General features: G+C 45.0%; 1 protein-coding gene across 4 annotated transcripts; it reads left to right on the forward strand.

Annotated features, from left to right (window-relative positions):
* Positions 1-759: 759 nt before the first annotated feature.
* Positions 760-13,676, forward strand: rfx5 (regulatory factor X, 5). 4 transcript variants are annotated; one of them, XM_037535250.1, is made up of 9 exons: positions 760-867; positions 1,798-2,346; positions 3,688-3,807; positions 7,943-8,059; positions 9,199-9,277; positions 9,846-10,044; positions 10,141-10,235; positions 11,522-11,966; positions 12,684-13,676. In XM_037535250.1, exons 2-9 carry the CDS (start codon positions 1,814-1,816, stop codon positions 13,193-13,195), a joined length of 2,100 nt encoding a protein of 699 aa, XP_037391147.1. In that variant the 5' UTR covers positions 760-867; positions 1,798-1,813; the 3' UTR covers positions 13,196-13,676. The 4 variants fall into 4 exon arrangements, with proteins under 4 accessions (XP_037391147.1, XP_037391148.1, XP_037391146.1 ...); XM_037535251.1 differs by having other exon boundaries at positions 779-1,520; XM_037535249.1 differs by having other exon boundaries at positions 779-2,346.
* Positions 13,677-14,625: the final 949 nt, after the last annotated feature.

Below are 14,625 nucleotides of genomic sequence, written 5' to 3' on the forward strand. Positions count from 1 at the left end.
GCATGCTTAAAAGTAAACGAGGGAACGATTTGAGAAATCGTGACCAGGAATAAAAGAAAATGTGCGTACGAACTGCAAAACGTTTGAATTATTGTTGATATTTACCGATACAGATGTTTTATATAAAACAGTACATTAAATGCACATCACTGACATTTAAACCTCTTTAAATGTCCACAATAAACAATTTTTTTTGCTGTCCCATTGATTGTTGTAGGGGAGGGGATGGGAGCGCCCCCTTATGTGCATCTTGGAAACTGTAGTGCAGTTTATGGTAAAACGGGCTAATGCCAATAGAATCAGAACCGAGCTTTATTGGCCAGGTTTGCTTACACATACAAGGAGTTTGGTTTTGGTTACAGGAGCTCACAGAGCACAGAATCAGACAGATGTTTACACGTAATAAATCAAGTAAATTAAAATTAATTTAAAAAAATAATAAAATTAATAGGAAATTAAAATAATGTAGCGGGGCAGGCTGAATAGAATTCTGCCACGGGTCTGACTCAGGGGTCTGACTCAGGGGTCTGACTCACAGGTCTGACTTACGAGTCTGACTCACGAGTCCTAAGAAGTGGCTGAACTGCGTTAAATGGATTAATCTTGTGTGTCGTTCTTTGTTGATGAATCACTGCCCGGGGAGTCAATTCATTGAGAATCGACTCCAGAGAATCACAAGTTGTGAATCACTACCACCTCTCCTCTGTTGCCTGGTAACAAGGGGCTCGCAATGCACTTCGGTATATATTTAGCCGATGTGGTGAGCTGTGGTGTTCACTGGAAATTGCGAGTGCGTTGTGGGAGATTGGAGTGCCTGGATCTCCGTTTCACTCTGAGAAACGTGCGTAATAGTGCTTTAAAACGCAGGTAGGGATCAGCTTCAGCCTCAGCCTCTCGGCTTTAGAGCTGCTTCTGTTTGTTGACGGGAGAAACGGCGCTCTCTCTTTCTCTCCCTCTTCCTCTTCCTCTCTCTGCCTCTCTCTCTCTCGCTCTCTCTCTCTCTCTCTCTTTGTTAACGTCTTGAGCTCAACCCAGCGATCCAGGGCCATCTCAAAAAGTATATAATTACTGTTTGTGCTCGGCGGTAATGGCAGTATTTATTGTTATCGTGATAAATAAATGAAGAGAGCCTAATTAGTCCTGTTTAACCCCTTAACATTCCAGGCTTATTACATACTAATGCTTATTATTCAGTAACCACAGGGACTTCAGTTCAGACTAATGCAGACTATTATTTGGTATAGAAGTGTGTAATAAAACTTTGGCAGCACAGTGTGTGAAATGTTGGATTCATAGATATGATAGTGTTTTAAATGTGGCACGATGTCTTTTTTAAGTTATTGGATGTCAGAAAAAAATAGATCGTGACATTTTGTGTATCGTAAGGAAAAACTTCAGAAAGTATCGTGATATTACATTTCACCATATCGGCTCACCTCTGATTTCCGTTATTCGTGAGCAGAGTAAACCGTACCGACCGTCCGGCACACCTTGAAGGAAGTGCTTCTGAGGTCTCCAAGGTGAAGTTCTGCTCTGAGCAAGCCTGTAAAAGCTCTAGGCCAGTTTAGTCCCCGAACCGTTGGTGCATGTTATCATTTACAGTCTCCCGCATGCACATGTAGAGATGCATAGAATCCGCAATCGCAGCCCTCTCGTTAAATAAATTTAGCTTTTACGAGTGACTTGTATCCCTTGAGTCACATATCTAGACGTTAAGGGTTTAATGAATGTGAATAAGAATTAATTACCATCACAGTTTATTTGTATTTACTTTAAAAAAGTATTTTATTTGGGTAGTTTGTCATTTTACGTCATGGAAAGCAGCGGCAGTAGCAGCGACATGCAGGCCGAGCTGAGGTCAGTCATAGCAGAGCTACAGAGAGTGAAGCAGAGTATGGAGGAGCTTTCGCAGCTGCAGACCCGTCTGAACGCCAAGAGGACCAGCTTGGAAGCGGCTCAGCAGGTACCCCACTGGTCCGGTGCCGGAGATGTGACCTCTGAGACTGCGATCACGTCCACCACACGGAACGCAGCCCCTGGTTCGTGGCGCAAAAGGTTGCTGGCTAGAGTGGCCGAAGTGAACTACATCTCCGCGCCGGACTCCTCTGCCCCGGAGCGCCCGCGGTGCCAGCAGCGCCGATGTTCTCCTCCTTACACGCAGCCGGAAGTCACCACAACCACAAACAGGTTTAAGGCTCTGAGCTCCCTGGTTTTAGCGCCACCCTCACTGCAGTCCGTACAGAGGAGAAGGAAAAACACAGCCTCTGTTTGGGACCGGCCACGACGCCAGAAGCCCCAGTGTTTCACTCCGCCACCACAGCCGGAGGTCACCACGACAACAAACAGGTTTGAGGTTCTGCGCTCCCTGGTTTTAGCACTGACCACACCAGAACCACCAGACAGCCACCAGAGACTCGGTTGTGTAGCCAGAGTTGTTCTCTGATAAGTACTCCAGTATTTTTTCATCAAACCTGTCATGCCTAAGTGGAATGCCAGTATTCCACTTATATATATCCGATATATCAACACCGTTCCAATTCCAGATTGTCCAGCCTGACTGTGTGATGTGTGCTTGTATACAGCTTTTTGATTGGAATGCACGGATTCCGTGTAGCCATGGAATTTTGCCAAATTTTTTCCCTTAGAGAATGAATGGGGTGAAAATTGAATGACGATCTACGGTACTTCTGCTTGCCCGAATGACACCATTTCACTACTTACACTATCTCAGGGCAGAACCCGCACTCACCCTTTTCTCGTTTTTTTTTTTTCCCCCCATCCCTTGTTTCTCCCATAGAGTCTTGTTCATTTTCGCCCTTACACAAGGCCCATTATTTCTATTATATATCTTTTGCCCAGCATCCACCAAAATGTGTGTACTCATTCAGGGCAGGTCCCGAAGCTCTAATCCACAGCCATACTGATGCCCACTCCTCTTTCTGTTGTTTTTTCATCTCATTCCTCCCATAGTGTCCGATTCATTCTTGCCCTCGTCCAAAGCCTGTTATTTCCTTCACCCAACAGCCACCAAAATACATGTACTCGCTCAGGGCAAGTCCCCAAGTTCTAATCCACAGCCATACTGACCTGCACTCATCTGTTTGTTGTTTTTTCATCCCTCATTCCTTCCCATTCATTTTTGCCACAACAAAAACTACATTTCTTCTTTGCCCAACAGCCATAGACTCCCATTCATTATAATCAACACAAAGCTAACATTGGTAATTCCTTAGGAAAAATTAAATTCACTCCCCATACACCATGGCAACTGCCTAGCAATAATTCAGCAACGGCATTGGATACCATAGCAACTGCCTAGCAACACCTGGGTCACCTGGGAAATCAGGAAATGCATGTGTCTAGATTTTCTTACCATCTGGTAATTTAAAATGCTCACAAACTTGATTTCTTAGGCATCTCTGCTCTTTTACCTTCAGCTGTGTGGACAGCGGTACAGCTTGTTGTCAGGTGAAGTGGATGGCTGGCTTGTAATAATGATGGATTTAACTAAACCAGCTATAATTGACCTAATTTGTCACATTTTTTATATATTAACATAGCTATTATATTTAAAGGCCTTTGCTGTTTAAACATTTTGTGGTTTAAGCTGCAGTTGTTTGTGGCTCGAATGTTCACATTGTGCCAGCCCTAATAAGTCCCTAAGTACCTTTAATTTTTTTCGTGTAGCGGTGACTCCAATTTGGTCAACACAGCTGACCAACTACACACCTGCAACTGGATTCGAAGTCACCTTGAGGAACATGCCGACACCTGCCTACCCAAGCAAGATGTTTACGAGACCTATCGGTAAGATGTGGAAACATATTTGGGTTATTAATTGTGAAGCCGTAGCCAAAATGTTAAGTCTGACTATACTTATATGCAGCTTTTTGACTGGATGTACAGTTTTCACATAGCAACTGTTCAAAATCTTCAAATTTATTTTTCCCCTCATAGGAATAAATTGTAGAATGCTTAATTTCCTGAAACTGAATCACATTTTATTAATGTGTGTTTCTTATTCCACTGCACTATGATCAAAGGCCTTTAAACCCCTCTTATGTCACTATGGTACAAGTATACTTACAATGCCATAGCAACCATCTGAGATATCATAGCAACTACCTAGAAACCCCTAGGAACCATGAGAGATAACACATTAACTACCAAACAAAATCTTAGCAATCACCTCCAATACCATAGCACCTACAAGAGACACCATAGCAACCACCTAGCAACACTCTAAAAGCCACCTAAAACACCAGAGCAACCACCTGGAGTACCATAGCAACACCACAACAATAACCTGGAATTCCATAGCACCACCTAGTAACCAACTATCAAAACCCTAGCAATCATTTAACAACCAGAACTACTGTCTTGCAACACATCTGGAATACTATATCAATCACCTACCAACAGCCTGAGATACTATAACTACCACCTAGCTTATCACTTAATACGATATATGAGAGAGAGCACAGGAACTACCTAACGGCACCCTGGCAATCACTACCATAGCAACCACCTAGCAATACCATAGCAACCACCTGAGATACCAGAACAGCACCCTAGCAACCATCTGGAACACCGTATCAACACCCTAGCAGTCACTTAAAATACCAGAGAAACTGTCTAGACACCCTATTAACCAACTAACAACCACAACAAATACCAAATCAACCCCCTGGCAACCAGGAGTGATAACACATTAACCACCCTGCAGCACCCTAGCAGTCGCTTCCAGTACCATAGCAACAACATAGCAACACCCTGACCAGAGATGATCAGAGATACCATAGCAGCCACCTGTCAATGTCCTAAAAGCTACCGTAAATACAGTAGGGACCATCTGACAATACCCTAGCCAACCACCTGTAGTACCATAGGAAACCTTTAGCAACAACCCAGCAACTACTTGGAGTGCCACAACAAATACCATAGCAACCATGTTACAGTATGCTAACAGCCACCTGAAATACAACAAACCACATACCTAACATCTAGCAACCGTCAGAGATTGCACAGTAATTACCTAACAACAACACCATGTCAATCACCTCCAGTACCATGGCACCCACATAGCAACACCCTAGCAGTATTAGCAGGACTCCACCTCAGGCAACATTCTAGCAACTACCTGGGATACCAGATCAGCCAGCTCCCCTAGCCACCAACTGAGATACTGTACTTACCACCTAACAGCCATCTAGCAACCATGAGAGATAACACAGTAACTACAATAGCAGTACCCTAGCAACCACATAGCAACAACTTGGAGTGCCATAGCAACCATCTAGTTATCTAGTTAACAACCAGCGGTATCATATTAACAACCTGTCAACACCTTAGAAGCCACTTAAAATACCATAGCAACCACGTAGCCATACCCTAGCAACCACCAAGAATACCATAGCAACTGCATAGGATCGCCATTACAACTACCTGGAAAGTCAATGCAACTACATAGCAACAACCTAGATACCACCTGAGATACTAGACCAACTGCCTAGCAACACCCTAGATAGCACCTGTGATACTAGACTTACTGCATAGCAACACCCTAAAAACCTCCTGAGATACTAGACTAACTGCATAGCAGCACCCTAGATATCACCTGAGATACTAGACTAACTGCTTAGCAACACCCTAGATACCACCTGAGATACTAGACCAACTGCCTAGCAACACCCTAGATACCACCTGTGATACTAGACTAACTCCATAGCAACACCCAAAAAACCTCCTGAGATACTAGACTAACTGCAAAGCAGCACCCTAGATACCACCTGAGATACTAGACTAACTGCATAGCAACACCCTAGATACCACCTGAGATACTAGACTAACTGCATAGCAGCACCCTAGATACCACCTGAGATACTAGACTAACTCCATAGCAACACCCAAAAAACCTCCTGAGATACTAGACTAACTGCAAAGCAGCACCCTAGATACCACCTGAGATACTAGACTAACTGCATAGCAACACCCTAGATACCACCTGAGATACTAGACTAACTGCATAGCAGCACCCTAGATACCACCTGAGATACTAGACTAACTGCCTAGCAGCACCCTAGATACCACTTGTGATACTAGACTAACTGCATGGCAACACCCTAGATACCACGTGAGATACTAGACTAACTGCCCACCAACACCATATTTACTAGATTAACTGCCCACCAACACCCTAGATACCACCTGAGATCCTAGACTAACTGCCTAGCAGCACCCTAGATACCACCTGAGATACTAAACTAACTGCATAGCAGCACCCTAGATACCACCTGAGATACTAGACTAACTGCAAAGCAGCACCCTAGATACCACCTGAGATACTAGACTAACTGCCTAGCAGCACCCTAGATACCACCTGAGATACTAGACTAACTGCCTAGTAGCACCCTAGATACCACCTGAGATACTAAACTAACTGCCTAGTAGCACCCTAGATACCACTTGTGATACTAGACTAACTGCATGGCAACACCCTAGATACCACGTGAGACACTAGACTAACTGCCCACCAACACCATAGTTACTAGATTAACTGGCCTAGCAACACCTTATAAACCAACTGAGATACTAAAGCAACTGCCTAGAAACTACTTTGGAATACTGTAGAAACTACCTGCCAACACCCTGGCAACCACTTAGCATCTACAACCAATCAAACTACCATAGAAACCGAGCAGCAACATTACAAGCTTTGCGGTCACTGTGGATTTCTACTCATTGATGAAGTCTTTAAGGCTTCATGGTCCGTTTCCTGTAAAGTGTTTCTGGAGTGTTGGTGCTCAACATGCTTTGTTGTTGTTCACTTAAATCCGTTTTATTTGATATGTAGAAAAAACGTCCGCTGAGTAATCGAGTAATCTGTTATTTCTCCGTTACTAAAATAATCTACACCGATCAGCAATCACACTCTGACCACCTCCTCGTTTCTACGCTCACTGTCCATCTTATCAGCTCCACTTTCTGTATAGCTGCACTCTGTAGTTCTACAGTTACAGACTGTAGTCCATCAGTTGGAGTCCATCTGCTGCTGGAGTTTTTAACCAGTGTCCACTCACTGAGGTGTTTTAAACCTCCAGCAGCACTGCTGTGTCTGATCCACTCAGACCAGCGCAACACACACTAACACACCATCCCCACGTCAGTGTCACTGCAGTGCTCTGTGACCCCCCTCCATGGGGGCCCTGACCACTGAAGAACAGAGAATCAGAGAAACAGATGGACTACAGTCTGTAACTGTAGAACTACAGAGTGCAGCTATACAGTAAGTGGAGCTGATAAACTGGACAATGAGCGTAGAAACGAGGCCATAATGTTATGCCTGATCGGTGTGCAGTGATGGATGTAGATCAAGTCTTTTGTTAGGTGGGTCAGGTGCGATGGGCCGCATTCAGCCTGGCAGCCCAAATCTGAACTTTGTCATATCCCGATCCCGATATGGGACTCATTTCAGATTTTCACAGACTGTGTCTCAGTCTGGATGCTCTGGACGCTCAGATCGGATGTCAAAGTGTCTTTTATTTTTGTCACTCATCACTCGACAAACAGCGCTGGGATTGAAGAAGAGCTCCAGAGATTGGTGGTGAGTTTGGAGGGGAGATGACGATCCTCCGTCTCTCCTGCATCCGCGTTTGAAATCCGCATCACCGGCGTAGCTGCGTAGTTACTGACACCCGTGTCGTTACCACGGCAACCCATGCAGATAGACTGGTGATGTCTGGACAATCTGCACAAATCAGATCTGTCCACTCGCAGATAACGGAGCAGACAGTCGACTCAAAGGACCTGATCGGAGAAGCTAATCCGATGTGCCTGCAGTCTGAACACCACCTCAGAGCACAGGCTAGCCAGGACTGGGACTGGGGGCCACTAATGTGTTCAGCCTCATTAATAATCTCATTGTTTGTTTTCAACCCTCCAGGAAACACTGTGAAAACCTGCAGCAGCGGCCTCTGAGCGCAGCAAACTTTGGCAAGATCATCAGAGATATCTTCCCAAACATCAAGGCGCGGAGGCTGGGTGGCAGAGGACAGTCCAAATATCCTTCATCAGCCTCTGATTAACAGTGTACATGACTCAGAGGGATGCCTGTGAACTGTCTTTATGCACACCAATAAGATAATGTGAATATTTTACTGAACGATATGTCCGATATCTGATTACTGTTTACATGTCGTAGAGGTAAAGTAGCTACTCAGAAGTTCCTGTTTCCATGCAGAGACTATGCCAGGAGTCGCCTCCTATAGCTTAAGCCTATAGCCCCTTGGGACTGATCTACAGGGCAGTGGTTGAGATCTTCCCTCTGAAATGAGACCCTCTAATAAAAGAGCATCACTTCATTAACAGCTACCAGCGCCACTCTGTAGGCGACCCTGCCCGTCTGCAGGGACAGCAGAGGAGGGGAAAGTTCAGCTCCTCACTGCTGGGCTTTAGTTACATTTAGGGATCAGGCGCCTTCAAAGAGCGGGGCAGTTATTTATTATATTTATTATCACCCCTAATTTTTCAGTGATATGAAGCTGAAGTCAGAGATTCTCCAGATTCTTGTTCAGATTTTTCAAATTTATGGTGGAACGGGAAATTTAGCTAGCAAGCTTCCAAGATGTCAGCACTTGTAGTGATTTTTAATGCTTGTTACGAAGAAAATGAATAATACCCTGAAACAACATTAAACTAAGATAATACAGTGATTATCACAATCTTTTCACAGATTAAACAGAGAAATTCTCACATTTGTGGGATTCTTTGGTCTCTTGTTCTCCGTCTTGCCGGTTTTTCTGTTTTTCTCATGTCTCTCTGTTTGGAGTCTCGGGAAAACCTCCGTTTGGAGGGTCATGTAGCACCAACACGTCACCCCACCCCTCTACCTCAACAAGAACCGGGACACCCCACCCCTAGACGTGAGGGCAAACTGGAAAGGAAGGGCTAAGTAGTAGGGCTGGGGGGTGAAATGGGACTAGGCCTTAAGGCCTCATCATACTTGTGAAACGAAATTCTGGAGGTTATGCCGAAGCCGAAAGCGTCTTCGTGAGCTTACCAGCTCGCGTGCTTTCTGCGGTTTGGTGTTGCCTGTAGAATTATGTAAATTTTAACCCGTGAATTACCAGCTTCTGAGCAGGTCAAATACAGTTTATCTGTATTTGTGTTTCTTAAGCATTTTTCCTTGACGCTGCACACATACTGCTACAGTGGGATCCGGAGAAAGACCGTGCTAAACATGCCCCTGTTACCCAACTTGGACCTGAAGAATGACCCGGTATCTTCCATTAATCTTTTTTGCTGTGGTTGCGGCTGCTGCTGCTGTGGAAGTGCGACAGAATTGTCAACATGTGCAGATACATTTATGTGGCAGCTTTTAATAAACAAACAAACAAAATGAGGTGCATCCAAAAAGCCAGACTGTGGGTGGATGTAGCCGAACACTACTGTACAAAGTAGACTGCAATGTATTGTATTTATTATTTTTATTATTATACTAGTCGCCTCCTTGTATCTACACTCACTGTCCACTTTATCAGCTCCACTGACCACATAGTTTCCCTCTAGTTCTACAGTTACAGACTGTAGTCCATCTACAGAATGGAATCATATGGTCGGTGGAGCTGATAGAGTGGACAGAGTGTAGAAACGAGGTGGTTTTGATGTTTAGGCTGATTGGGGTATAACATTGTTTTTACTAAATAACCGAGTTTTTTCAGCTCATAAGGTTTGTCTCAGTTAAACATTGAATTAAAATATTACAGAGGACGTAAACTTTATTCCTCATATTGTGATTGATCTCGTTTAATTCATGCCGCTGTTGAACGTAACTCCCTTCCTTGCAGTCAGAACTGACAGAACTGGTGCAGACGTATAAGCAGGAGGTCACAGAGGCGGCGTGTGAGTTGATCTGTGATTGGGCGCAGAAGATTCTCAAGCGCTCCTTCGACACGGTGGTGGAGATCGCTCGCTTCCTCGTCCAGGAGCACATCGTTAACCCGCGCTGCAGCCAGGCCGAGCTGGTCACCTCCGCCGCGTTGGCTGGTATGTGGAGACGGTCTGTAGATCTCTAGTGTTTGTGTTTTATTCACAGTGGACATGGCAGTGACTGAAGCCTCTGGTATGATGTTTTCTTCACAGGAGGCCCTTCGAAACCACATAAGTTGATGAAAAAGATCACAGCGACTCCCAGAGCGAGTGGAGCGGAGGACGACGGCAGCGGCCAAGACGCAAAGGTATTTTTTTATTGTGTTCTATTAAACTCTTCCATCTGTCCCATTCTATTTCCTAAATATATTATTTCTCATTTTTTAATAAGGTTTCTGGATAACACCAGTTTACTGTTAATTTTCTTCTTTAATAAAATTATTTTTTGTTCCGTTTTCACAGGTCACCGTTTTTAAGCTAAAACCACAAATCTTAGAGTCTATATCGGAATAGTGCGCTTGTGCTTTCGGGACCCGTCACGTGTTCACGTAGGAAATGAACGGTGGAGCGTTGACAAAGACAAATCTGCCACAAGTGCATCACAAAGGATGTCACTCACACGGCCCTTCATAGCTATAATATACAGACTCGCATACATACTAGCACACATATTAGTACCACCCTGGGATACCATAGCAACCACCTAGCAACACCTTAGCAACCACCTGGGATACCATAGTAATGGTCAGGCAACATCTTGGCAACCACCTGGGATATCAACGCGACCTCCAAGCAACACTTAAGCAACCACCTGGGATACCACAGCAATGGCCAGGCAACACGTTAAAAAGCACCTGTGATACCATAGCAACAGTCTCTCAGTACAGTAGCAGCAGAGAAACCACAGCAATAGCCTATCGGTACCTTAGCTGCCACCTGAGATACCATAGCAATGCCCAAGCAGTACCTTAGAAACAACCTGGAATACCATAGTAAAGGCCTAGCGACACCTTAACAACTGCTTTGGATAATATAGTAATGACCTAGCAGCACCTTAGTGCTACCTTAGGTTACCATAGCAACAGCCTAGCTGGTTGCGATGGCATCCCAGGTGGTTTCTAAGTTGTTACCTGGCCATTGCTATGGTATCCCAGGTGGTTTCTAAGGTGTTGCCTGGCCATTGCTATGGTATCCCAGGTGGTTGCTAAGGTGTTGCTAGGCAGTTGCTATGGTATCCCAGTGTGTTACTTAATATGTGTGCTAGTGTGTATGTAGAAGAATATTTAAATCCTTCATTTTGTGTTTGGTATCAGCGTCGCTCCAACAGTGTTTTGCTGTGTTTCTTGACGTCCGCCACCTGAACTCATGCATGCGCAGACTGAGAAATCCGATAGAAATCAGAGTAAGAGTTTACAGCACTGAGAAACCTGATTACTGAGCTGAAATCCAGAGTTTAGATTTCTTGAGCAGATTTCTAGATCAGAGAATGGTGTTTACATGGCCATTCGAATAATCGGATAACAGCAGAAATCTGATTATGATCGGATTATTGACTACATATAAATTATAATATCTCCACTGGATTATTTTCCAGCAGAAAGACAAAGATGGTACGGATCAGGTGTCGCCTGGAAAGCAGCAGCTGAGTGAGAAACCAGCCAAGGGGTCCGAGTCGTCCCGCTCTGGTGGCCGCGACCTGCAGGTGGAGGCCTTGATGAAGATGAAGAAGTTCCCTCAGATCCTTCCGAGAGGTTCTATTCTAGACAAATCCCAGATCTCCGTGCACTCCTCCCCTCCAGCTTTCACGCCCAACGACTCGAGCAGCGTCAAGGTGACTCTTCCCATCACCGTGACGACGCTCCCGGCCCAGCAGGGGCTGCCTGTGGTGATCCTGCCCTCAGGGGTGAGCCTTTCTTACCCCGAGCAAGACAAAAGCACTTCAGTCACCGTTTCAACCTCCGCTGCCCCGACGCCGGTGGTTCAGAGAGCGCGAGCAGCTCCTCCTAAAAGAGGTCCTGATCCCATCTCTGCGGTCGCAGGTAAAGGCGGGTGAAATAGCACAGTGTCACTCAGTTATTGAAGACATTTTCAGACCATAATATTTTCATTTCAGAAACAGAAATTAAAAAATGAAAAACAATTAGTTGATTCTTGGTTTAAAATCCAGACGATTGTCAGAAACAACAGAAAATGAGCTTATAAATGATTTAAAAATGTATTTGTAAAACAAAAAAAAACGGACCAGGAGAAAAAGTCACACAGTCAGTAAAAACCAATCGCCGTTGTTGAAAGAAAACCTTGTATCTCCATTTTTGATGTTTTTCAGTTTTTGACATAATTTGAAAACACCTGTTGCCCTTTACATTGCATTTTAAGTTCATGATGAATGGACCAAAAGGCATGACCCAGAATGACTTGGAAAAACATCTGGTTCCATTGACTTACATTAAAAGTAGAGATCGTTTGTCCTTCTCCTGTAGAGTTACCATTTTGGAGATGCGAGGTTTTCTTCGGACAACAGCGAAATGAATAAAATAGGACGACATCATAACGGACTGACATCCAATCAGATGCTTGTCGTTTATAGGCTCTATAACTGGCCTAAGTCGGTGTTTTGATCTATGCATTTATTCTCTGTTATAGACGTACTGAGCTACTCAGGAAGGAGTAGCGTGATAATGAGTGTCCATTTGAGTGCAAAGCGTCCAACAACTCATTATTGTCATGATTATTGACATTACATTGCCCACCTCTAGTCGCAGGGCCTGGCGGTATTCCCCCAAAACGAAAACGAGGCCGCCCCAGGAAGCCGAGGCCGGAAGAGATGACCCCGCAGCCGCCGACAGCCTCTTCAAGCCTTAACCCAAATCCAGCGCTGGTTACAAGAGGGGTCATCCAGAAAGCTCTTTCATCTTCTGCGTCCATCCAGTCCACACAGGTGATGGAGATTGTGGTCCAGGAGCAGCCGAGCCTTGTGGTAAGCCCGGATGTGAGGGATTCTGAGCAAAGAGGAGTGTTGGTGAAGTGCCAGAATGTTCCGGAGCCCGAAGCTCCACCCATTCTGCTGCTTCACAGTGATACCCAGCCTGGTTCCGAGATCAGTCGGGCTATGGTCATACAGCGGGCGCCAATCTCCCTGCCTGCCGCTTCAGCAGCCACGTTAGACGAGAACAGAGAAGTGCAAGGCCTTCCTGTCGAAGCTCCGCCTACTTCTTCTGACAAAGAGGCCCTGGCTGAGGAGAACCCGCCGCCGCCACAGGCTCCTTAGCAACAGCAGCACAAACCAGCGCTTCTTTCCCCCACAAGTCTTTGAGCCCTGGGGTCTTGACATTGGTGTACGTTGCCTTTTCAGTGTCCCTCCAGTATGACTTGGACGCTAGCGGGTCAAACGCTGCCGCTGCGCTGCGGCCGAGTTTGAACTGCAGTTGCTCCACGCTGCGCTGCTTTAGCGTTAGCTTCATTCATACAGCCATCACAGAACTTCCAAAGCTTCCACCTCTGTTTGGCTTTGCTTCCGTCTGGCAGCTGGCAGTATATTAAAGAGGAACTCCACTGATTTCTTAAAAAGAAATTCTCTATAATTCAGTCCTTGAGATGTAAATAAAATCAGAGTGGTTTGATACGAAATCGCGCATCATAGAAACATTTATCGACTTGGATGTCTTTACAGTGGTGGTGATCGGAACCAGGTGTTTTAAGTTAAGTGACTTTTTTAATCCCACAAACGGGGAAATTCCACCTCTGCATTTAACCCATCCGTGAAGTGAACCACCACATACACACTAGTGAATACACACACACTAGGGGGCAGCCCTATTCACGGCGCCCGGAGAGCAATTGGGGGTTAGGCGTCTTGCTCAAGGGCACCTCAGTATGTGCTGTCGGCTCTGGGGATCAAACCAGCAACCTTACGGTCACAGGGCCAGTTCCCTAACCTCCAGCCCACAACTACCCCTTTTAATGTCTGGAACACAAACATAGACACTTAATTTACCATCCAGAACCTCCAGAGAACCTACACGAGTCTTCTGAGTTCATATGGAATGTTGATGATGGAAAACCGTGGAAAATCTGGAATAATGATTTTTCTTTGGGGACTATTTTGCCGCACAGCGCCCTGCATGTCTCCCTCCACCATGAATGGAGTTGAAGTTCTCTAAACTCTCATAAAACAGCGTCTCAGTCATCAGGCAGTGAATTCAGAACCAGTTCATGTAGGAACTTTCTGTGAGGAGCTTTTAGAGGGGGATGTCTGGTTCCCATCACCACCACTGTGAACAGTTCTGACTCGGTAAGTTTATCTAGAACGGAGCGTTTCACCCCAAACCGCTCTGAACGCCTCTGTTTACATTTTAGCCAATTAATTCTGCAGAAATTTTGAAGAATTGATGGAATTTCCATAGTTAAAGGTTCTCCTGTGAACCTTTCATTCAAGCCAAGATACAATTTAAGAACCTTGATTTTTCATAGTCAGGACAAATACAGAGTCCTCTGATGAACTCTGAGGGCGGTCAGTTGATGGGGCTGGACGAAATATGATTGTTTTGATTATACTGCAACTGCGATATGCCTTTGCAGTATATATACTCAACACATATTATCGTTCCTTACAAACAAATATATCGTTCCTTTTTGGGTAACATGAATACATTGATTCTTCAAAAGACACCGCAACCCGTCGAGGGGCGCTCACACCAC

Source organism: Pygocentrus nattereri, chromosome 27 (assembly GCF_015220715.1).
Source record: "Pygocentrus nattereri isolate fPygNat1 chromosome 27, fPygNat1.pri, whole genome shotgun sequence".
NCBI lineage: Eukaryota > Metazoa > Chordata > Actinopteri > Characiformes > Serrasalmidae > Pygocentrus > Pygocentrus nattereri.